A 23214-nucleotide genomic window follows, 5' to 3' on the forward strand; every position below is an offset into this window, starting at 1 on the left:
TTTTTATTTTTGGCCATATGGTTGAAACCTATTTACCAGATAATATCTTCCATGGATCATTTTAATTCATCTGTTGATGAAGCTAGCTTTAATTTCAAATTCTAATGCCTTTTTTGTCTCTGTATTCCTCATACAATTGGTTTCCTTCTGAGTCGTCTTTATTCCCAGTGCAAAATTAGTTTGTAGTTAATGTGGACTTGATCACTCTAGAGATAACCTTTGGATGAGGACGGTCAACCCACCACCAGCTTTGGCACATCCCAGGGAGCTAGTGCTGTCTTCATTTCCTTCTGTTTCCACGCTGAAAGCCGCGGCTTTACAACTTGAGCACAGATTTCCTTTAACTCTGGCAATACGCAGCAAAGAGTTCAGGTGGGACTTGCACTGAGTTCTGCAAACCCATTCTCCAGAGAGTCTCTGAGCACATTGAATTCTCATCTGGCAACTAACTCATTCCCTGCACAGTCCTGTAAACGACGAGAATTCAAACTGACCAATAATTGTGCAAGTTAACTGACTTTTTTTTTAAATAAATCAGACCATTAAAACCTTACTGTGACTCACTGATTAGGAGGCCTTATGGTTATGGGGCTCTTTTTGCTGAAGGTGCTTTTCTACACCGAATGTTCTGTCCTCTAATTTGAATCCAATGTGTTAGAAGTTAAGAAGTAATTATTTTAACACTTTGAAATTTGTTACAGTTAGCTGAGAAAGTAGGAAGGACTTTCACTGATTTGCTGATTCACAAATTTTCTTTGCAGACATATATGCATTAAACGAGAGGAGAGGCTCGTTTCAGGCCACTGAGGGCTCTCAAACTGCTAATTCGCTTGAAAGCAAGCATCCCTTCATCAACCACTTCTAGCAGTTTGGTTGAAAAAGTTCTTTCAAGACGTGAATCTGAAACCAAATGAAGCACTGTTCAGTACACTTTCTTTCTCTTCTGAAACACACCCCCAAAATGTTTTGTGTTAAGATAACCGGGAAGACATAAAAATAAACCACATTTCTCATAAACACATGCATTGCTTCAGAACAGAGTGCTGGTTGCTGAGATGCACCTCTTTAAACCAGTACAAACTAAAAAAAAAGAGCTACTGACTTGTTATTGAATTCCCTGACACTACTAACCACAACAGTGGTAACAACTACGAAAAATGCAAATATCTTCTCATACAGGTTAATGCACCTGCTCCACTGATAACCTGGCTCGTGGTCACTGCTAATATCAGAGAAATATCAAAGATGATAAAAATATCAGTTTGAAAAAAAATATAATAGAAGATAGTTTAGCATCCTTATATAAAGAAAGGTCATCTATTTTAAACATAGCACTTGTAAGAGAGAATCTGTTGGTCTGTGTTTTCAGCTGGAGATTTCAGGTCCACAGAGAGCAGAGACACATCTGAAATTAGGAGATAAAAGGATTGTTTGTTTCCTAAACAGAAGCTTTGGGTTCTACCCCAGGAAGAGCTGACCTTGTCAGTGTTTTGATCAAAACTCTTCTGGGGACAAAGGACCTTTAAAAACGCTGAAACATATCTCCCTAGCCTTCCTCGCCTGTGTTTTTTACCACTGTAGCAGAAAATGTAAAAAGTTGCAAGCTGAACACTTTGCCTTATCCTAGAGAAGCCCCTTCCAAACCCAACAGGCACACAGTTTCCATAGCAGCTTCTTGCTGATGCTGCACGCCCGACAACGCGCGTGGCCTTTGCCAGCTCAGCAGGAATGGAAGTGTCTTAAGGCATCTGTCTGGGTGGTGTGAACCTTTAAAAAGACACGAAGGAAACAGACGCATCCTTATAGATGACGAACACCTAAGTGTGTGCTGCACAGAGCGGTGTTATTCGGAGACACCCAAGCTACCTAGCAAGGACCTGCCTTGGCATCATGGCCACATCGGCACGGCCAGCTGCCTGGGTGAACACAGCAACACTAACTTGCCCAGTACCTCCAGCACCGGCTGGAGATGGATGGAAGAGGTCAGGCAAACCTGGAGAAGCATGAGGAAAAATAGCAGTGCCTAATCATTTTGGTCTGCTCTATTAGCATTTGTTTTTCAGCTCCTGATATACCTGCCATATCCGTTAAGTCGCCCTTCAGCAGATTCTGTTACCTCCCACCCCGAACTGAGCACAACAGATCGGATTCATGCAGCTCCCCGCAACATCCCCCACCGCTGGGCAGGGTTCCCGGGAGCAGATAAATATTTCTCAGTCAGTAACATATGCATTTAAAGACAGAATACGTCCTGTTGAGATCAATAAGAGTTTTATCATTGACTTTGTGAAAAAGATATCAAGCCCTTATTTGGAATATAAATGATGCAGAACTCCCAGACCCCATCATAGAACTGAGTATCAGTAACTACCTCCAGCCCAGCTCCAAGGAAACCTGACCTCTGGGTTCCTCCACTGCTTGCATCTACCAAAACATGCCTACAACCTGCTGCTCAGGTTTGACCCCACGCTTTGAAAGAATGTTTGCTTAAAAATCCCAGACTTCTAGTATCTGCTGTAACATCTTGCTCTGTTGTTTAATTAGAAGAAAATCTATGCCAGTCCAGGAACCAAATACATCAGCGCTGCAGAGCCAGGGGTTGTTCAACCTCATCCGCACCTTGCAGCCACCCGGTGAAAGCCCTTGCAGGGGCAAGCAGCAGGTCTAGAACTAACCTTTGCATTACGAATTATTTTCTAACTCACACTGTACACACATCACCGACAGAAGACCTCCACCCGACAGATGATACCGCAGGTATCCCTCCATACAGTCTTCTCCGCTTGCTCTCTATTTTTCTGTTCAGCAGATGGAAAAGTGGAATATGAACGGACTGCAAATGCAGTGCATGCAGCAGGGTGTGTGCGACGGGTCCTCTTCCCGAGGGACGCAGCACGCAGGCGGGCAGCACAACTGGGCTGCAGGTTAGAGCTCCAATGTTTCTTTGGAGCAAAGTGCTCATAACTACTAAGTAACTCTTTTTTTTTCCCCTCTCAAATGGTGTTATTAGCACTGCTGCAATGAAATAAGGTATGTTGTTTCTTATCTGATAATTTTAGCATTTTAATTTATGAAATAGAAGTGTATCTACACTTGGTTTCACTGTTGATTAAACACATGCATCTGAAATATTTCCTGCTTAGCCAAGTGAATATTTCACATTTTTTTTTCCCCAGTAAACAATGCTTAGGATGTCTGCTCCTTTTTCTATTACAGGGAGAAAAGATATCTTAGAGCAAGCATTTAAATGAATGTCAGTTGGAAGAAACACACACTGAGTGCAATTTGAGATAAAACTACCATTGATCCCTTCATGTACAGCCTTTGTGGCAGTGGTTGACGTGGCTATTGAAAGGAGACTGTGGTGCCAGAGTTCTTCTAAGAGATAATCCGTCTTCTAAGAGAGGATTTAGGTTAAATATACCTGTGAAAAACAGGTTATTTCAGCCAACATGATGAATGGTCTATTGTCCATCCTCCGGCACCTTGCTTGGGCTGAGGGGTTGGAAGCAGGGCAAGAAAGCGAAAGCACCAGACAGACCGGACTGCAATCTCCGTGGTGCATTTGCTCAGCCTTTTCCCATAGTTGACAGGCAGGAATATCTGCAGCAATTTTGAGCCTAACAGCAACTCTGCTTCATGCCACAACTCCACTGCAAATGTAAATGATTCCAGGCAATTGCATTATTTATCAAATTATTTCCATTTCTATTGCATGTCTTTGTAGCAGTTTGTTACCTTTTTAATAACGCTTCCCATGCAATGAGGCAGAGAATGGAATTATTAAAATGATCTCATAAATGCAGTATTGGACATTAGGCTATTTCAGGAAAATACAGCGAAATTTAGAAATACTCACGGGTTTGATGGGGAGGGAGGATTTACTGCTGAGAGAACAGCCCTCCTCGAAATCAGGGACACCGCTCACGAGTACCTGCTCGTCACTTGAAGAATGGCCTGGTTTGGAGTATGGTCCACAGCTAATAATTTCTGTGGCCCTGGGATGCTGTCTGTGTGTGTGACTACAACCTTTACATCGCACAAATAAATAACAGTAAGGTCAGAGCTTTCTGCTTTTTCTGCTTCGTAATATTTATCCGCATTAAAGTATTTGCCGAGGTCAAAGTCAACTTCTCGGGGCTTCACCCAACACGCTTGACAGTCCCTGGCATACAGGGAGGAGAGGGCGAGGGGAGAGCTCATCTGAGACTTCCCACCCTACATCAACACTGGCCAAAACCACTCAGCATCCTCCTGTAAGCAGATAGGGCTTTCCAGGCTTGGCCTTCACCCACCTCCTGTTACTCCAGATGTTTCTTAAAATGGGTGTGAAAGGGACAGTGTCCACACAGCCACCAATGTGGGACATCAACATGTCCTGAGGGCTATGGTCAGGACAGCAACATGAGCAAGGACGGGACAAGTTAGGTCCATGTCTAACAGCTGTTAGGGTAAGTCCAAGTGAAATGCAGGAGGATACTGTCTGTTGGATCGGCATTACGGTGGTTTCCATTTGATCATCTATCTAAACACACCACTGGTGTGGACAGTCCTACCGTGCAGGCAGTCTTCTGCACATCTGTAACATCTTGTCCAGGACCTGTTAGTTTTGATTTAGACAACCACCTACAGCTGCTTCGCTTCTCATTTGTCTATAACTACTTGTCTTTTCACGGTTCACAGAAAAGCCTGAGCTAATTTAGAGCCTCAGTCAAAGCCCATTTAATTCAGTGCATGTCATTCTCTTGGTGAAAGCAGGCATTAGATAAGGCCTTCCTTATCCATGACAACTGGCAGGTCTCTTAACAGCAAACTCCCTATAATTAATTTTCTGGTAAGAACTATATTTGCGCAAAATAAAGCAAGGTAAAATCCTGTTGCACTGAGTTCAGTAGAACATTTCCCACAAGGTTTTCAGGAGATGATACATTTTAAATGGAGCTAAAAAGCCTGAGGATGAAGTGGTTGAACTCAGGTTGTCCATGGCACAACTATGTGGGGCTGCTGGGGTCTCTCTTGTGGCATTGCTTCTTGATCTGTAAAATATACATATTTTACCCAAGGAAAAACAGTGGCTGGAGAAGGCACCGAGGAACACCATCTTTGCACCATTATTACCAGTACATCAGAGTCATGAAGGACACCATGCTAAACTACGGCAACTGTGAGTTGGCTAGACATCTATGTTGCACAGCACTTGGGTTCATTCGGCATTTTCTGTGCTCTGGGACTACAACAGGAGAGCATAAAGAATTAAAACAAATATTTTGCAAGGGTCTTCCTAGGTAACAGCTGCTCTTACCTTGCTGCATCAAAAAATACAGACTACTACACTTCTTTTCTTTCATAATTCTCAATATTGATCTCCAAGAAAATACTAAGAACACTTACTCCAGGGATGTGAACTGTTGCGTGTAGACATGTTTTCATTTTAGGCTTTTCATTTACAGGCTTGCTAAGTATGAAGAATTAATGGTGAGGAGAGTATAAATTACAACTCTTTCATATTATCATAAAAACCTGTAAATATTGTTCTAGAGAGAGAGAAAAAACAATGAAAGTATTTTGCTCAGATAAATATTTTTAAGAAAATAGTAGGGGCCCCTTTGGCAACATCAAACAACATAACTCCACCGAATTCAATATCAGCTTAAACAAGTCATGGATCTGGCATCCTAACTTCTGCCACAATTTTCTTTCTCAACAAATAGTTCATCTTCAGTGACGGAGCAGTCCAAATAAATAACGCTGTGCCCAGGCTATATTAATATCTATAAACACAAAAGCTGTGTTTTGTCATCATCCTCCCTTGTGTCTGTGAATTTTTAAGACAAGTCTGGAAGTGACAAAACCTCATCCCGAAGGCGTAGGGCAGCAGGAGGGGAAGAAGGGAGCATTTATAGCTATTAGAGGCTTCATGTAAATTGTTTAAAGATGCCTAGAGTCACAATTCAAATATAAAAATATCCCTAGGTTATCTAAGAAGAACAGTTCTCTACAAAATATCTTTCTTAAGGGGTGCTGATAACGGGGAGAAACAAATGAAAAGCAAACACAAACACTACCAGGGACTCTGAAGGAAATGAGTAAGCTGTGGTGAATTTCAAATAATAGAAACCTTTTGCCTTTTCTCCCTTTTCGCTCTTTTTTCCACTACACAGAAAATTAAAATAAATACAGTAAGAAAGACCATGTCATGAAAATAAATATTTGAGGAAGCAGATTTGAGTACAGCAAAGGAAAGCTCATTTTTACAGCTTTCATTCCTTCGACATGAGGCAATGATAATTTCAGCTATATGGGAAGATTTTGCAAATCTAGAAGGGTCCAATGGTGCAAAGAGCCAATTTTCCACTGACTTTGGTGAGAAATGAAGACCATCCCCCATTGGGAAACTGCCCTTTTGACACAGTTCTTCAACTTTGCAATTTATTTTCACAGGCGAAGCTGGCTGTTTGCCATAAACCATGAAAGTGGCAACGGCACGGTGAAGGACGGGGATGCTCCACACCAGCAGTCCCAGCACCTCTCCCCCGTAGCAGTTCTTACTGGTGGCGGTGGAGGGGCAAAGCACACTTGCAAAAAGCCCTGTAAAAGGCTGAAATATCCCTTTACACACAATTACCCACCCAGAGACACGCTGCTCCACATCAAGCATTCTCTCGCACTCGGAAGCGAGGTGAATCTCACGTAGCGAGCAGCGGGTGCTGTGAAGCCACTACCACATCCAGTCTACCTAATGTTCAGTGAAATATTTGCTGTGCTCATTCTTGCAGGGCAGTGACTATAGCCAGAGCCACGGAGATTAAGTGACTTCTCCCAGTCTATGAAGAGGGACAGTGGAAATCTGAGGAATCAGATCTGGAAGCGCAGCCTCCAGCCACCCTCCCCAACAACCCCTTCCCTGACGAGGACAAGCCACCACCCTCTACCTACAGCAGATGCTTTGGAGGTTTGGAGAACATGAGCATTCAAAGAAACTCCACTGAAGCTCATAAAAATATGAGAAAAAAAAATCCATGCAAGATTTCTGTGCATCAGCTGCTGACACAAAGCATTTCTGGAAGCATTCGTGAGATTAGAGCAGAAGCAGTGAACGCATTCTCAGCTTATTTGTTCCAGCTGATACCACCCGAACAGAAGCCCAAAGGCACAGTCTTTCAAACGTAGCACATTTTTGCTCTAGTTTCAACAAGAAATGCCCACAGTACAAAGATAAATTACCCATTCCACTTGTAATTGACATTAACACAGATCTGCAAGATCCAAAGACACATTTACATCACTTAAAAATTATGTTCAAATAATCATCAAAAATATCACAAAGTCTGGTCGGTTGTCCAAGAAGTTCATTAGGAATCCTATTTCCCCTGTAGACATATAATTACTTCCCTGGATATTAAACACGTGTTTCTTAAAGTGTAGCCCTAACTGTAAAATCATTCTTGCTCTTAATCATGAAAATATCCAAGAGAAGAAATATTTGATAATAATTTTTTCCTTCAAAATGCTACAGACTTACTAAAATCGTTACTACTGTTTTCTTCAGTTAGAGGACAAGTACGAACCACACATCAATTTCAAACTGCATTTAGGGGACTAATTACAGGCATTTATTTTTGAAAGTGTTGGCTGCAGCGTGTGCTCACAACGGAGAGAAACCTGCCTCGCTGCTGGGAGCCAGATCCCACCGCCTCCGACACAACAGCACCGCGGGGAGGAACTCGCTCTTTCCTGGAGCATCTTTACAGAGAGGGAGAAATAATTTGTAGCTATATGCACAGTACCTAGAGATGAATTTAATAATCATAAAGATGAGACACCTCAAGCAGGAACAGCAGCAGCTGTTTAACAGCACGCAGCGAGTGACAGCGTTTCCATTAAGGATGTGTGAACACGGGACACGTCTTACCGTTCTCTGGAGGTCTGATGCCCCTGAGACAGGGCTCTCTGGGTGCTTCATCCTCTCCTTGTGCCCACCTCTGCAAGCAGGGGTCTACTTCTAAAATTAATACACAAGCCCCAAGGTAAAAGTCCGTTGACTTCTCTAGATACCTTGGGTCACAGGGGCATGGCGGGTTTGGTCAAACCATGGCTGGGCTGCGGTCGCAAGCTCTTTCCAGCAGCAGCAGTGGTAGCAATGATGTCCTACATGTGTATCACTGAATACTACAATAACACCACGCTGAAAATAATCTGCTGGGAAAAACAGGAACAGATTGCTGATGTTACAGGAGACTGTGTCAAGGTGTTGAGAGAGAGCTTCATTTCTGGAACAGCAGCTGAAACTTGGCATAGGTTGGGACTGCAGTCATTGGCATCTCAAATATGCTCAACAACTGTTTGCGGCTGGTTACAGGAAATAATTTCCTAGCTCTACAGGAGCAGATAAACAAACTTGCAAATTTTAGGGATAGCCTAATTACACATACAAAATCAACCAGCATTGAATCTGGATTCTGGATAACTCTCTTAACCTTACTCAGATAGCCTTTTGCCTGAAACAGTTGTTCAAAAACAGCAGGAAAAGACAATGCAAGAATGAACAGGAGTTGCTGACTTACTACGCTAACGCTGAAGAAAGGTTCAACCATCGGAAAGCTGCGGAAGCGTAACAGATGGACAGCTAAGCTTTGTGGAGATACCATTTATAGGGTTACGCATACAAGCACACAACAGGTATCTCGAACTACAAAAGCAGCAGGACTGATTGTATTTGCCAGGCACGCGCAAAGGGAAGAGAACAGGTCCATGTAATTACCCTTCAGAAGCAAGGAACAGTTTGTGACCTACTCCTAAAGAGAACTATGGCAAAACTGAGTGGTTTTCACCAACAGGTTTCAGATCACGCAAATCAGTGTTCTTTAGTGTCAGCACACACCAAACCACAAGTGTTTAGTGTTGAGCTGACAGACCCACAGCCATGACGAGCTCATATCAAAACACCCTGTGATCCTCCAAAACACCACAGAGCTAAAACCAGCTTCTGCTGGGAAACAAACACTCCACAGACACGAGGCCATCAAGCCTGGAACGACTGCTTTCCGAGACCTCTGACCACTGAATCAAGTGGTTTCCTGGTTCATTTTAGTTCTCTTTTTTTCAGCAAATTGATGAAAGTAAGTTGACATGCCGGTTATTTCAGATGTTCCAATGAAGTAGAGCCATCTTCTGCCATTGTCTCTGAAAGCTAAGACGAATGCTCCATTGTCGATTCAAACTTCAAAAAGCTATTTGCAGGGTGTCATTTTTCATTTTTCCTAGGCAGGATGTAATGAAAACCCGACAAGTTATTGATGGTTTGGTTACCTGTCTGCCTTAAAGAAATTGCACAGGTGCTTTATTTAAAAAAGAAGAAAAAAAAAAAAGACAGTCAACACAATTAATGCAAAACAATGATAGGAAGCATCCTCTGAGGTTTCATTTTCTGCTGAAGTGTCACTAGAATGTGTGTCCAAAAGTCACTGCTGGCAATTCATCTCTCAAGTAATCAGTATAAAAATATTACCATGGTTTGTGCCCTGGCACCAGACTGGGAAAGATGTGCTGTCTGTCCTATTGCCATTTTCTTTCTGGCTGTTTAAAGTAATTAACCACTAATTAGGAAGTCTGAGGCAACAAATAAAAAACTGGAATGTATACAACTTTTTAAACTCAAGACACACTGAAGAATAAGAGAAAAGCCTTTCCTTCCTTCTCCGATTTCACAATGACATTGTGAAATTGTCTTTTCTCAAAACGACACAGCATCAAAGTGTGTGTATTAAAATTCCTGTTACAAAAATAATACCTAACTGAGCAGTCTGTAAATCAGCAGTCCTTGTGAGAAGGTCCTTAGGATGTGAGCTCTCGAGAAAACCATGGCTAACCTATCCCAGAGAGAAAAGTCGTTCTGAAGAGTTTAGAAGTGCAGAAGCCAACAAAAAACATTGGGTGAGAACCTTCTGCTTTTCCCTGGCCACAATCCCTCCAGCCCCTGGGAGAAGAGGCTGCTGCTTTGGGATTACCTGGTGACTCCTGCCAGCCCGGGCACCAAGGGCAGGACACAGGACGCAGAGGCTCGCCTTCACCCAGGGCAGGACTTGGGCTTCCTCTCCGACACAGCTTGCAGCAGCTGCTGGGCAGTGTTCTTCCTTACGAACAAATTAACATTTACTGCCCATCTGAATAAGCCTGCAGGCACAGCTGTGCACTAACATATCCAAGAGGCTTCTCAGCTACAGCTGCCTGGTGTCCTACACCCCTTCCCGGTGGGCCCCGAGCAGCAGAGCGCATCTCCTCCTGACCAGGCTGGGATTTGGGGGCAGCTCTGTTTGGGCTTTTGTTTGCGGATGGGTACAAAGCCCCGAGTCCTCGTCGCACTCCCACTGCTCCTTCCTGGTCTTGCAAATCCTCATCTTCTTGTCAGAAGTTATCAGGACATCAGGACTTTTACAACTGAACTTACCCTTCTAGATCTGATTCTAGGTGATGGTGGAGAGCAGCAATGAAATACCTGGAAAAATCTGGACCTAAATTACTTCTCTCCTGAAGCACATAAGCCACTTTTGAAAATGAATCACGAGCACTTTCTGGAAGCGCAGTTCTCTCCCCTGAACGTGATTTGACAAGGTCTGAGTTAGCCGGGCACTCTTTACACTTTGAAATGCTGCTGTGACTGAACTCCATGGGTAAATGCCACTATATGCTGGATTTCTGCACTTTTATTGGTTTGCAGCCAAAAAAGAAAAAAAAAAAATCCTCCGGCTTTAAGCAGTATGGCTTTGTGTGTGCAAGAGTGTGCTCATATATCACGACGCTTGTCAAAACTGCAAGATAATGGGACCAACTGGGAAAATTTCCATGAAGACAGCGAGCAAGCCTAGAGTATCTAGGTCAGATCCTGCTCTAACGAAGTGCACTATGAGGGTCCCTTTATACAGAAACTTGTTTAATTAAGATAACAGATGTTACTATTATACAAGTCCTAGTGAGGGCCTGTTTAATTGGACACTTTTACATTCTTTGCTACCAGCACAAAACATCATTTGTTTTTTATGAATTTCCTTCCTTACAATTAAACTGTATAACGAATGCACGCACTGTATATTCATAGAAAAGAAACAGCTCTAATGATGCAAGGGCTTTATATGAGCAAGAATGGGAGAAGAGCAATTTGTTTGGGGGCCTAAAAGCACAATTATTTTTCTGTCCTGGACGGCGTACACGTCTGGTGGCAGGGTAACTGTGACTTGCAATAGCCTTGGGAGAACATTGGGAATGAAGACCATTGTGTACATATTTTAAACACTCATTATTTCAAGGGAATACACATTGGATTTTGACACGTGCAAGCTCTTACCAAGCACATAAGACTGCTGCCAGTGCTGCCAGCACTGCTCCCCTCCTCGCAGCGATGCCCCGAAGCACCCCAGGGCAGGGCTCTCCAACACGGGGCAGCTGCTGGAGCCAGCACAGCCCAGACCTAAACGCTTCGCCCCGCTGCTGCACCGCAGCCTGTCCCCGCGCTTCGGCTAATCAGCGGGCTGGTGGGCAGCTGCTAACGAACCACGAGGCTGGCAGAAGCATAGTATTTCCCTAAATAAAAGCTACCTTGGTTCTCCTGCACCCAGTCTACACTTGGGGTGGAAGGGAGAAGCGCAGCAGGAAGCCACGGCAGACAGACCGAAATGCAACATCTCCCTCATCTGCTCTTGAACTACACAAATTCATGGGGAAATGACAATACATCTCTCTGACAGACTGATATCTAAAATGAAACACTCTGACAGAAATAAATAAATGTAATTATTACCATTATTGCATGCAAATTAATTTCTGGAAGTCAAACCCAAGCACCTGACAAAGAGGGCAGACTTGCAAGGGAAGTGATGGGCTATGAGGATGATGAGGGGACTGGAGCATCTCTCCTACGAGTAGAGGCTGAGGGAGCTGGGCCTGAAGAAGAGAAGGCTGCAAGGGGACCTAATATATACTTACAAATATCTGAAGGGTGGGTGTCAGGAGGACGGGGCCAGACTCTGTTCAGTGGTGCCCAGCGACAGGACAAGGGGCAACGGGCATAAACTGAAGCAGAGGAAGCTCCAGCTGAACCCGAGGAAGAACTTCTTCCCTCTGAGGGTGACGGAGCCCTGGCCCAGGCTGCCCAGAGAGGTTGTGAAGTCTCCTTCTCTGGAGATATTCAAGACCCGCCTGGACAAGGTCCTCTGCAGCCTGCTGTAGGTGACCCTGCTTCAGCAGGAGGGTTGGACCAGATGACCCACTGAGGTCCCTTCCAACCCCTACCATTCTGTGATTCCGTGATGCAAATCTTGCATTACAAACCAGTGCCTAAAGACCCCTTCCAGCACCACTCCAGCAAAATGATTCCACGCCAACAGCAAAATACATCCCCTGACCAATTCCATGAGAATTTGTTCTTAAGATATTCCAACAAAACAGCCTTTGGTGGTACGTTACTCAGAGACAGTTCAATCCATGCAGCCGAGTGACGAAACGCCCCAGTCTGTCGACGCAGATGACGGGACTGTGGCAGCCCTAGTGCTGGCCGCCAGCGCTCCCAGGGCGAGCCCTCCAACACCGCGCACCGACGTGACAGCACCTGCAGATTGGTCGGGCTGCAACGCTGGTTTTTTGTGGGCTACGGAAAACTGTATGAAAATGAAGGGAGATTTCATTGTTTTTAAATGAACCCCTTTAAATTAACTGCTGAATTAACTGGTTTAAAATATTTTAAAAATGCTTCCTGATGTATAGTCCAAAGAGTATTACAGCTCCACTGCAGGATGTTCCTCCAACAGTTTGGAGCATGGAAGCAGCTGTGACAGAGGTTTATTGGAAATTCAGCTGGCAGTGCTCTGCGTAGCTCCAGGATCTGTCTCTAATCACGCACAGCCTGATTCTCCCTCCTGCACCCAGGAAACCAGAACGAATGAGCCGGTGGCCACAGGGACTTCTGATTCCCACCCCTGCGAGGACGAACCGCTCGCACTGGCACCTGAGCACAGATCTCCATGGGAGCCGTGCTGTAATTATGAAGAAATTGAAAGGTTTCTGTGATAAGATCACCTGAAAATAAAGGTTTTAAAGCAGTAGTCTGAGTAACAAATTTATCCAGTGTTGTGGCATTAGATGTAATTGAATTATTATGAGAGGATTAACAAAATCCTGCAAGAACAATCTGACTGCCGTGACTTCCCCTCCTACGCCTGCCGATGAATAACATATAGAATGCCAGGAAATCATTGGCAGAAATAGGAAGCACTGTGGACTGGAGGGTGCTGGGCTTTAGGAGTTCAGGAGTTTAGAGGAATGACTCTCCATTAAGAACACACTTTCATTCATTTCAGTGCCATACGGGTGCCATCAACTAACGGAAGTTTTTCCAGACTTGTGGGTAACTATGGATTTCTGCTTCACGTTGGCAAATTTTAGGTAAAATTGCCTTCTACCTCTGTAACTCCCACTGGTATCTAGGAGTGATTGATTTCGTTTCTGAGACGCCTTTGGAGCCAAGTATATGCCCAGTTTGAATCCTCTGTCCTTCACATGATGTAGTAATTGCAGATGACCACATCTCTGTATATAATGCCTGTATGATGCCTACACCCTATGTATACAATGCCATAGATGCGACGTATTTTCCATACAAAAACTTACTTGACTTTGATTATGTTATTTCATAAAATCAGGGGAATGAAGACATAATATTATACCACTGAGATTTAAACAAAAAACAACGGTTCTGGCTTCTACAGTCTGTGCACTCCTCCCTTGAGGAGTCTTTGCCTATTTTGAATGCCAGCCCTCCTCGGGCAGCTGGGCAGTAACATTGTCCACCTCGATCTCCCAGGCTTAAGTCCAGCATCACTTCTGAGCCACACGGATGTAGTCAGGACACGAGAAAAGAGAACCTATGTAACGGGATCCCAGCTCTCCAAAATCTCTTTTCTCCTATTGTTGAGTCAGAATAAAGAGATCGGAGGCTAAACATATCTGGAAATATGGATATAAGAGAACTAAATGCTAAGTGAAAAATCTCTAAACTCAGCTCAAATCTTTCTGTCAGAGGAACAATCTGACACGTCCCAAAGACACACCGCAGTTTTGCAACGACCAGAAGACACCAGTTCCACCTCTCACTACTTGTATACTACTGCCTCTCTGATGATGCAGCCTGCACAGCTTTACGGTGACCTTTCCTATCTACAAGGTATCCCCTGCTCCTGAGAGAGGGTTTCTCAGAGGGTAGGTGTATTTTAGTCATGTCTCCTGTCCCGATGATGTGGAAGGTGGAAGATACTGTGGCAGGCAGCAGATTCACCTGCTCTTCTTCCACCAGTGGCCCTACGAGGCTGATTTGTACAGAGTGGCATTAATAGGACAGAAGACCTTTCCCACAGAGCATAACAGCTGTTTTGTACCGAAATGTGAAGGGAAGACCAAGGATAGAAGACACTATCTGCATCTTTACCCCTATAGAAGTAGTCTTTGTTTCCAAGCAGCGTTTGCAATACATCTGTATCTGCACTATAGCTGTTTCCATATAAAACTTACCTTCTGGAGTTAGGCCACTAACATTATTATGACTCAGTTAGGCCCCCAAGGCAGGATTTCCATTATTATGGAGATGAACTGCCTTTAATGACTGCAATAATGTAATTGTACCCCAGGGCAGAATTCCTAATAGCACAGTTCTCATCCACCAGTAAGAGATACCTTCAGGGCAGGTTATGCATTAGGGGTGCAGCACACACCACCTCAGCCTCCAGAGAAGAATATGAAACCTAAACCAATAAAGCTCTTTTTTTCCATGGTAGTCTGTGCCCTCTGGGCAAACACTGAACAACACACTTCATTTTGCCTCCTGGACAGCAGTAGCCTCCAGAGCAGTCCTGGCAGCAAAATCTGATGCACACTATTTCTGTCTCCAGCAAGGAGTCCCTAACATTACACTCCATCTGAGAAGTCACACGAGCCCCAGGAGAAACGCTCGAGCGATTGCCATGGTAGCCGTCAGGCTATACATCAGAATTCAAAGCAAGGACTGACACATTAATGTTGTTTTTAACTCCTCCTGGAATTGGAAGGACCACCTATATTGATTAACCTTCACATGATCAAGTTCAGTTTGGAGAAGTATCCAGATGTTCAGACGCCTCTCTGAAACTCAAAACATCAGTTTAACCAGAGATTTCATTTAAGGTTCTTCTCCCACGCCTGTCTCAAAGTTCTGTTTTCTGCCCTAGAAGAAGAGATTTCAAAGAGATTTCATCAACAGCTTTTCTTGGCATCTTTCTTCCTGTATTTCAACAGATTTTTTCAACAGCCAAGAAAGTTCTTATTTGAAACCCACACGTAAGCGTGGGTGTAGGCAGGTACAGGACTGGGCTCCAGTCAGTGCTGCTCTCCCCTAGGACAGCAGGGAGGAGACAGTACTTCAGCAACAGATGAAACCAGAAATACACCAACGTTAAGCAGAGGACCAGGCACTTGGCCTCTCCTACCCTCTGAAGCCAGACAGTGCTGACAAACAATGCCACGATCATCTGAGACAATATAATTTCCTAACTGTGCATTTCACACAGTCTCCAGGTACAGACTGCAAGGATGGCGTGGTTAATAACGGCGATGGCGAGGATTCAACACCCTCGTCCCCACGGGAGACACAAGCAACTGCGTATTAGAACTAAGTAGGTCCAACTGCCAAGTCAACGGAGCGGTGTTCATTAAGATGTTTTGCCAGACAGGCCCCACTGGATGATCTGGCCGGCGGAAAAACCCCTGGGCTGAAGCAGCAGAAAATTTCACACCTGCTTGGGCATATTTCACGCCTGGTTTCCCATCCAGGGCTTGGTGCCCGGGTGGGAGGCTCCCGGACCTGGCATGGTGTGCTCGGCAGGAGCAGGAAGAGCATGGCAGAGAGCTCCTTGCTGGCAGGAGCACCACCACCTCCACCTTGCTGTGGCTCACACGTGAGTCAACATCGAGCTGCTCAGAGGACAGTGCTGTACTCACGACCCATCCTCCCAACCAATGCCTGATGTCTGCCTGGGCATGGGGACTGACCAGCAGACAGTAAGGTACACACCATTTAGCAAGTTTTTATGACTGTACCTGCCCCTTGCCTATATCCCTCAGGAGAAGGTCGGTCAGGAGAACGCTATTGGTACCTTACACTGCTTACATAGACGTCTACATCCTTTCGGGGTGCTCTGGTGTGGACCCCCTCATGCCTACCACGGCGTGACTTTAGGTGACAGGGTTTCACTGAGGAGAAACAATAGTGTCTGCTTTTCCCAACTGCCTGTTTTCACAAAGCTTTGAAGAAACCTGTTATTTTTGAGGTGTAGCTCTTCTTCTCTTAACCTTGGTGGAAACCAGCCGAAACATCTACAGCCAGTTCACATAACCAGTTCACAAGTTATTTAGAAGAAAACACACAGGCAACGTGAGCTGCCACCTAACCTTATGCTACCAGTGCATGAGCCACTTTCCCTCGGGAAATCAGGATCCAGGGGTTTCTGCTGTATTACAGCATCTAACTTTTAGGTAAGTTTGCAGATGAGAGAGTAGTGCTAAAAAAAACCCAGTCACTTTGTTGTCAGCATTGCACAGCAGTGACCAAGCAAGAGACACAGCTGCTCGCATTTTTTTCCTTTCCTGAGCCCTTGCTGAAATAACCTAATGCTGCTTCTCTCACTCTTAAATTCAAATGAGTAGGAAGACCTGTGCCTAGGAGAACAGTGTCAGAGAAAACAGCACATTTCAACTACAGACTTTGCCAGCGAGGATAAGGAGATGGATGTTACCTCATGGGGCTGGCACTCCAAAACTTCCAGTATTTAATATTTCCCATCCTTTGCACAATCTTCACCAGAAGAACAAGTTATTTCAGTTTTAAAAATCAATATACCTTGATAGATTACAACTTTGACCTCGCACAACTTTGTACCCTGGCTGCTAGAGGAAGCTGTCTGTAATGGATCACCCAACTCTTTTCATCCCAAGAGGTGGAGTCGAGCAGTCCATAGACAACAGCTTTGTAAAGACCAGGTAATAGGAGCTAAGTAAGTCAGAAATAGGTTGTTAATTATTTTTCTCATCTGGCTTTAAATGACCTATAGCTTTTTGCATACTCGTATACATCACTGCAGTACACATTTCAATGTCCATTCCAGGCATGCAGGTTGGATGGAGCAAGACTAGACTTTCCAAGACAAAAGAACAGCTCTAGCAGGTTTAAACTTTCACAAATAACAATTTCCTGTAATTTCTGGCTTTTTCACCTTTACTAATAGGACAGGATTTTCCCCATCAATCCAAGTGGCACATCATATAATGGACAACTGTCAAGGACAGCTCTCTGGGTCCCGCACAAGAGGACCACGTAACACAACCGCACCTCTGCACAGTCAACAACAAATCACTGCAAAACCATGCATGCGAATTTGAAAGGTAGGCTCCTACTTCCTACTAATGCCCTCCTTTTGAATTAAAAAAAAAAGACAAAAAAAAAATCACATGGCCAGTCTGAAACAGCTGTCTCCAAGTCAGGCATTAGGACTGCCAAATTAATTACTGACCCCAAATAATTCCTGTTTGCGGGACATTGAGTAATGCACCAAAGCAGTGTAATTTGCAGTGGAGGGTTTTATCCCCTGGGAAATTTTTTGACAAACAATGGCTATTTAGACCAATGAAGAAGCAGAATATTCGCTCTTTAGAATGTATCTTTATCAGCTTCTTGGCAGGGATGCTTTAATAGTACACAGAGACTGGGATGAACACAATGAGAGCAGAAATCTCACCCCCAGCTCATGGAGACTGAACACTAGCTGTTTTTACATTCATTTGCAAGTCAGTTTTGGGAAGCTATTAATGACAAATTTAGCTTTCATTGCTGAAAGCCCCTGGGTTGGAGCAAGCTGATGAAAGAAATGGTTACTTTAAGACATTACCTCTCATTTTCTCTTAGGATGTCTCTTCCTTTCTTCCAAGAATAAGTAGGTCTGGGGGAAGCTTTCGGCTTACACTCAATGATTACTTCACCACCCACTTTAACAAGAGTTAACTTTTTCAAGAGTGTTTTGGAGAAGTCTGGACTGACAGCTGAAAGAAAAAAAAATAAAACCAGATCAGAATTCCCTCCAGAAAAAATGAAGTCAGGCTCTTTTGAACATTACAATATTCCAGGGCTGTTTCTCACCTGCAATTCCTAAATGATCTGACTTCATGAACTATGTGCAATGTATGGATGGGGCAAAGAGAAACCTGAAGACTTCAGCTCTTTACTCGTTTAGAAAGACGTGTGCAGGTACAAACCTCAGAAACCAGTAACCTCGGCAGGCAGCAGAAACCTGGTGTCACACCCATCTTTTTCGGGGCAGCACCCCTAAGAACCAGGCACACGTGAACCATATAATGTATTTCCTCTTTCATTGTATGACAGCGTGATCACCATTTTGTCAAACACTGCTACGTGCAGAGCAGCAGCATGCAGGAAGATTGTCACAAACACAGAACTCCTATAATTAATCAGAAATGTCAGTATTTCCAGAAAAGCTGATGATTTTACGCTTTAATATTCACAATTGTTGCATAAACAAGGTCTTTTATTGTCATGCTGTAAAGGCAGGAGACCTTGACATGACCAGGTCCTGAACCAAGCAAAACAAGGCAAGACTTAAGTAGGCACCAGGGTACAAGGAACTCTCGAACCATCTTTCTTAGTCCCTGCAGGGCACGCTCTTCTACTTTGTGAAAAACAGCCAGATATTCACTGAAGCAAACACCAAAGCCCGGCAGACAGTCTGCAGCCTGGTTGTAAGGCAGGCCTGGGAGGGACGAGATTGTTTGGCTCCTCATTCCTGCCTTAAAGGATTTTTAATGATTTATTTGATGGGACCCGATGACAGGCAGAGCTTTGAGGCAGCTGCCTCCAGACTGACTCTGGAAGTGAACTCCCCAAAGACGCCCAGAAGGTTTTATTTTTATCAAGTGGGACGAGTAATTTTTTCAATACAGAAAGCTCAAAGCAAATAGGTGAGGCAAATTAAGGGTTTTATGAACAACTCTTGCCCTGTCGCTATGTCTTTGCTGACAGGAGTTCACTTTCTGACAGATCAGTGGCAGCGAACTCTGCCCAGTCCCCTCTCATTCCCTCTGTCCCCTTTGCCAGATGTGTGCCCGCACCCTGCGCCTCCTGCCCCAGCCCCGTATCCCCTGGGCTTGCAGCTTTTTCCTCAGCTTACTTTCTTGCTGCGCCCTGGGAGGTGAGAATTCAGATCACCGTGCATTGCATCTGCTTGATGCTCCGTCAGACGATGATCTAAAGCTCACCTGAAGCAGTTGGGACACAAAAACCTGCCATGCGATACGGAAAGCAAATTTGTTTTTCTCAGGGTATCTCATCTGCCTTAATTCTTTTTGGTATCATTCCTGACGCAAAAGAGTTGACTAAAAAAATTATTCTGTGCTGATAATGGGATGGGGTTTATGATCAAATAGATCTCATCTTCCACTTTCATGAATCAGAGTCCTCTAATTCCTGAGCTGTCTTGTCTTCTATGTCTATCATAGGCATTGATTTCATTTTAGCATAGAGGAAAACGTGTATGCTATTAAGAGACTATAAAAGAGCCATCTGAAAACCAACACCGGATACGTAAAACATTTCAAAATTAAAAGGGCATCCTGAGGACGACTTCCCACCGACGCACTCAGAACCAGACGGATTATTATTTATACCGTATTATCATAATACATTATGACTTCTGGAAATAATTTCTCAGATGATTGTCCAAAATACATGGGCAAAACAGATTACTGAATAATCTTGTTATTTCCATCTCTGTAATGAACAGTTTAGACTGGGCTTTTTGCAAATCGTTTGCTGTTTCCTTCTTGGTCCTGCAAAAGGCAGCGGAGTTGTATGATCTGGGTTTTATTCTGTGACGTTTAAAATCTTGTCATCTGACATTTAGAAACTCTGGGCTCCGTTCTCAGCACTACCACAGCTTCCCTGTGCCGCTTCAGGGGTAATGCATTTAATTTCTTCAAGCCTTGTTTGTAAAACAAGGATTTTAATTACTTTTTTTTCACTCTAAGGCCACCCTTCCTTTTTTTAAAAACAAAACAAAACACAACACAACATTTAGCCTGAAAACTCTTTAAGGCAATGACTGCATCTTACTATGCATTTTTACAATGTATAATTGTAAAACAATGCCCAGCACAACAGGATCCTGATTTCAGCTGAAGACTCCAGGCAATATAACTGGCAACAATAATAGAGAAGAATCATCCTGAGAAAAGCTCTGTCTGTGATTTTCCATTTCTCTTTTTCACTTAATTTTGCTGTAAATCTCACTTGCTACTAGTGGTGTTTAATCATTTCAAGTGCTTAACTTCAGGACCTTTTAAAATAACCATTTTTATACTCAGAAAGATCGGTTTAAAAGCTAATATTCCTCAGTAAGAGCTCAGAATACCGACCTCCTTTGAACACTCTAGTGAAAAAGAAACCAGGCTGTTTTTCTTTAAAAATACACCAAAGTAAACCACCACTCCACAGCAATTAATCTGCAGCCCACCATTCTGGTACTTCTCACGTGACGTACAGAAGCCAGACTGCGTAACCCAAATGAGAAGTTGGCCAAATACAAGTCCTCTGGCAGGGTTTTAAGCGCAGGCTCTCCAAGGTCTTTGCTTTTTGTGCAGACACGAGGTCGGCCCCTGGTGCTGCGGGGCACGGGGACGTGCCGGAGGTACCCACCACCAAGGGCTACAGCTCTGCCTCCTGAGAAGATCTGCCTTCCTCTGGGAGAAGGCTCATTTTTACCAGGGTTTTGAATAGACAGGAAAAGAATCAGTGGGTTTGTTTTGATTTCTTTCACACAATAACACATCCAATAAATCTTAACATTGTGAAGTCTAATTTAGAACATTACTGTACTTCTCTTGAACAGCAACAATGACAATCTTTCAAGTGATTTTTTTTTTCTATGCACACATCTATTGCTGATAAAAAACGACCGATATTAAAAATGCCATAATCAGAAAAGACCTCATGCTTTGTTCTTCAGAATAAAGTAGGGAATGACGCTATTGAACGTATGATTCGAAAACAACTAAACCACAATTTTGTAACCGTGAATTTTATTTAACCCTTTGAAATTGCATTTCTGTGCTGACGTATCGCTTCCCAGGCCAGGCACTCGTGCAAGAGCAACGTTTCTGAATAAGGTGCAGACTCCAGGCCAGCTGGGGCTGGCAGGGACCTCTGGAGATGGTCCCGTCCCATCCCTGCTCAAGCAGGAGCAGCTACTGCAGGTTGTCTGGGGCCACGTCCAGTGGGGTGTTGAGCATCTCCAAGGACAGAGATGCCACAGTCTCTCTGGGCAACCTGTTCTAGTGTTCAACTATCTCATAGTAAAGAAGTTTTTCTTATGTTTAAATGGCATTTCCAATGTTTCAGTTTGTGCCCATTGCCTCTTGTCCTAGCACTGGGCACCACTGAGAAGAGCCTGGGTCTGTAATCTCTACTCCGTCCACCAGGTATTTAACCACCTGGCTTCACAGGAGCTTCTCCTGATATCAACTGAGGCAAGTAGAGTAGGTGTACACAAAACAGGTGGGGCAGAGGTTGTTTTTCTTGGCAAGGGTTTGGGATGGGAGCGATACGATTGCCACTGGAATGCCGAAAGTCTATTCAGACCGGTGGTTTTTCAGGATTTCCTCAAGAGAGTCAGTCTCTGCAGCCCATGAGCAGGAGTTACTGGACAGAATGCTCTGAACTGAGGCAACACTTGGGTTTCTCCATAAATGTTTCTAACCAGCAAGAGGCTGAGTGAGCTTGCCAGCTCTCCATGCTCAGTCACCTGGATGAATACAGGAAGATGGGCTGATGTAAAAAAATCTGTTCTCTGTCTACCCACTTTCTCAAGTTTTCATTTCATGCCTTACTTAAAAACAACTTGTCAAAGATCCTCAGTAGGGCTTCTGCTTCAGATTCTGAAACTTGGCAAAACCAGCCTGGGTGAAGGCTTTGCTGGTCTTGGTCGGTTTGCAGTGTTCAGAAAAGCAAACTTACCTATGACGCTCAGTTCTGCGCTGGCAAAAATGACGCCATGTCTGTTTTCTGCTACACACTGATACATGCCGGCGTCCGACAGGCTGACGTTCGTTATCGTGAGCGAGCCCTGCTCGAGCTGAACTCTGCCCTGTAGGAAACAGTGGAACAAACATAAAAGTAAATAAGGAGACCCCTCCTTGGAGTGCAAACCTAGCAGTTCTTGTGCCATATTTTATACAAGGGTGCACAAAAAAACGCAGCAGTAATGGGAAGAATTTGCACGCTCCACTCTATTTGTCTGCCAGCTAAATTTATGTCAGGTCAGATACAAAATGGTAAAACCAATACAGTAGCTGGTAAATGCAATTTAAATTGGAGGACTTTCCCTTGACTTCTCATTGATTTAATACCAAAACCATTTGGATTAATATCCCCTTCAAGCAGATAAACCTGAATTAAAAAATGCACTTTTGTTCCACAGTGGCATATCACGGCCAACTGTATTCTTTAAAGTATTTAAAACAATGGTATTATGAGTATATATGGCAATAAAGGCCAGTAAGGCTGGTTGCCATCTTAGCTACACAGAGAGATACTTAAAATCCTCTGCAGTTTACTGAAAACAATATAGATGTTAATAATTTAATGATCCTTTACTTCATATCAGCCACTAACGTGATTTAAGTACACGACCATCTGCTAGTGACCAGCATGAAGCAAGTAAAATTAGCGTGCGGAACAAAAGACCAGGGTATCATTTGTCAGCCTAAGGATATGGAGCTCGTGTTATCAATTTCAGTAAGTACAGCAAAGTGTTCCCTCCCTCCCCAGGAGTTTCACCATTCAAAAAAAAATTAGTAATATCAGGAGCTATTGGCTTTCTACTTGGCCGTAGGGTGGAAATTTAATGTTTGTGCAATCTTTGTTGGGGTTTGATCAAATCCAGGCTGCCATATTCTCTCACAATAAGTGAAGGGAAAAACTGCTGGGTGCCGTGAAAGCCATGCTTTGGTGACTCGTTTCAGTCTGTGGCTGTGACAGGGGCGGATCACGGGACTGAGCGACGACCCTCCAGCGAGAGGCTGGGCAGACAGGGCGTCTGGGGTGCGTCCCCCCGGCTCCTGAGCATCACCCGGCTT

At 44.0% G+C, this 23214-nt stretch overlaps 1 protein-coding gene across 5 annotated transcripts in view; it reads right to left on the bottom strand.

Annotated features, from left to right (window-relative positions):
- Window positions 1-23214, bottom strand: part of LOC104331265 (contactin-4) — a 354067-nt gene that overhangs the window by 44705 nt on the left and 286148 nt on the right. For all 5 annotated transcript variants that reach the window (XM_075432608.1, XM_075432604.1, XM_075432605.1 and 2 more), the window contains 2 exons: window positions 22094-22223; window positions 17961-18111 (listed from right to left, as the gene is read on the bottom strand). In XM_075432608.1, the coding sequence (XP_075288723.1) occupies window positions 17961-18111; window positions 22094-22223 (281 nt within the window). The remainder of the gene's footprint in view (window positions 1-17960; window positions 18112-22093; window positions 22224-23214) is intronic.

This window comes from Opisthocomus hoazin, chromosome 11, assembly GCF_030867145.1.
Source record: "Opisthocomus hoazin isolate bOpiHoa1 chromosome 11, bOpiHoa1.hap1, whole genome shotgun sequence".
NCBI classification, from domain to species: domain Eukaryota; kingdom Metazoa; phylum Chordata; class Aves; order Opisthocomiformes; family Opisthocomidae; genus Opisthocomus; species Opisthocomus hoazin.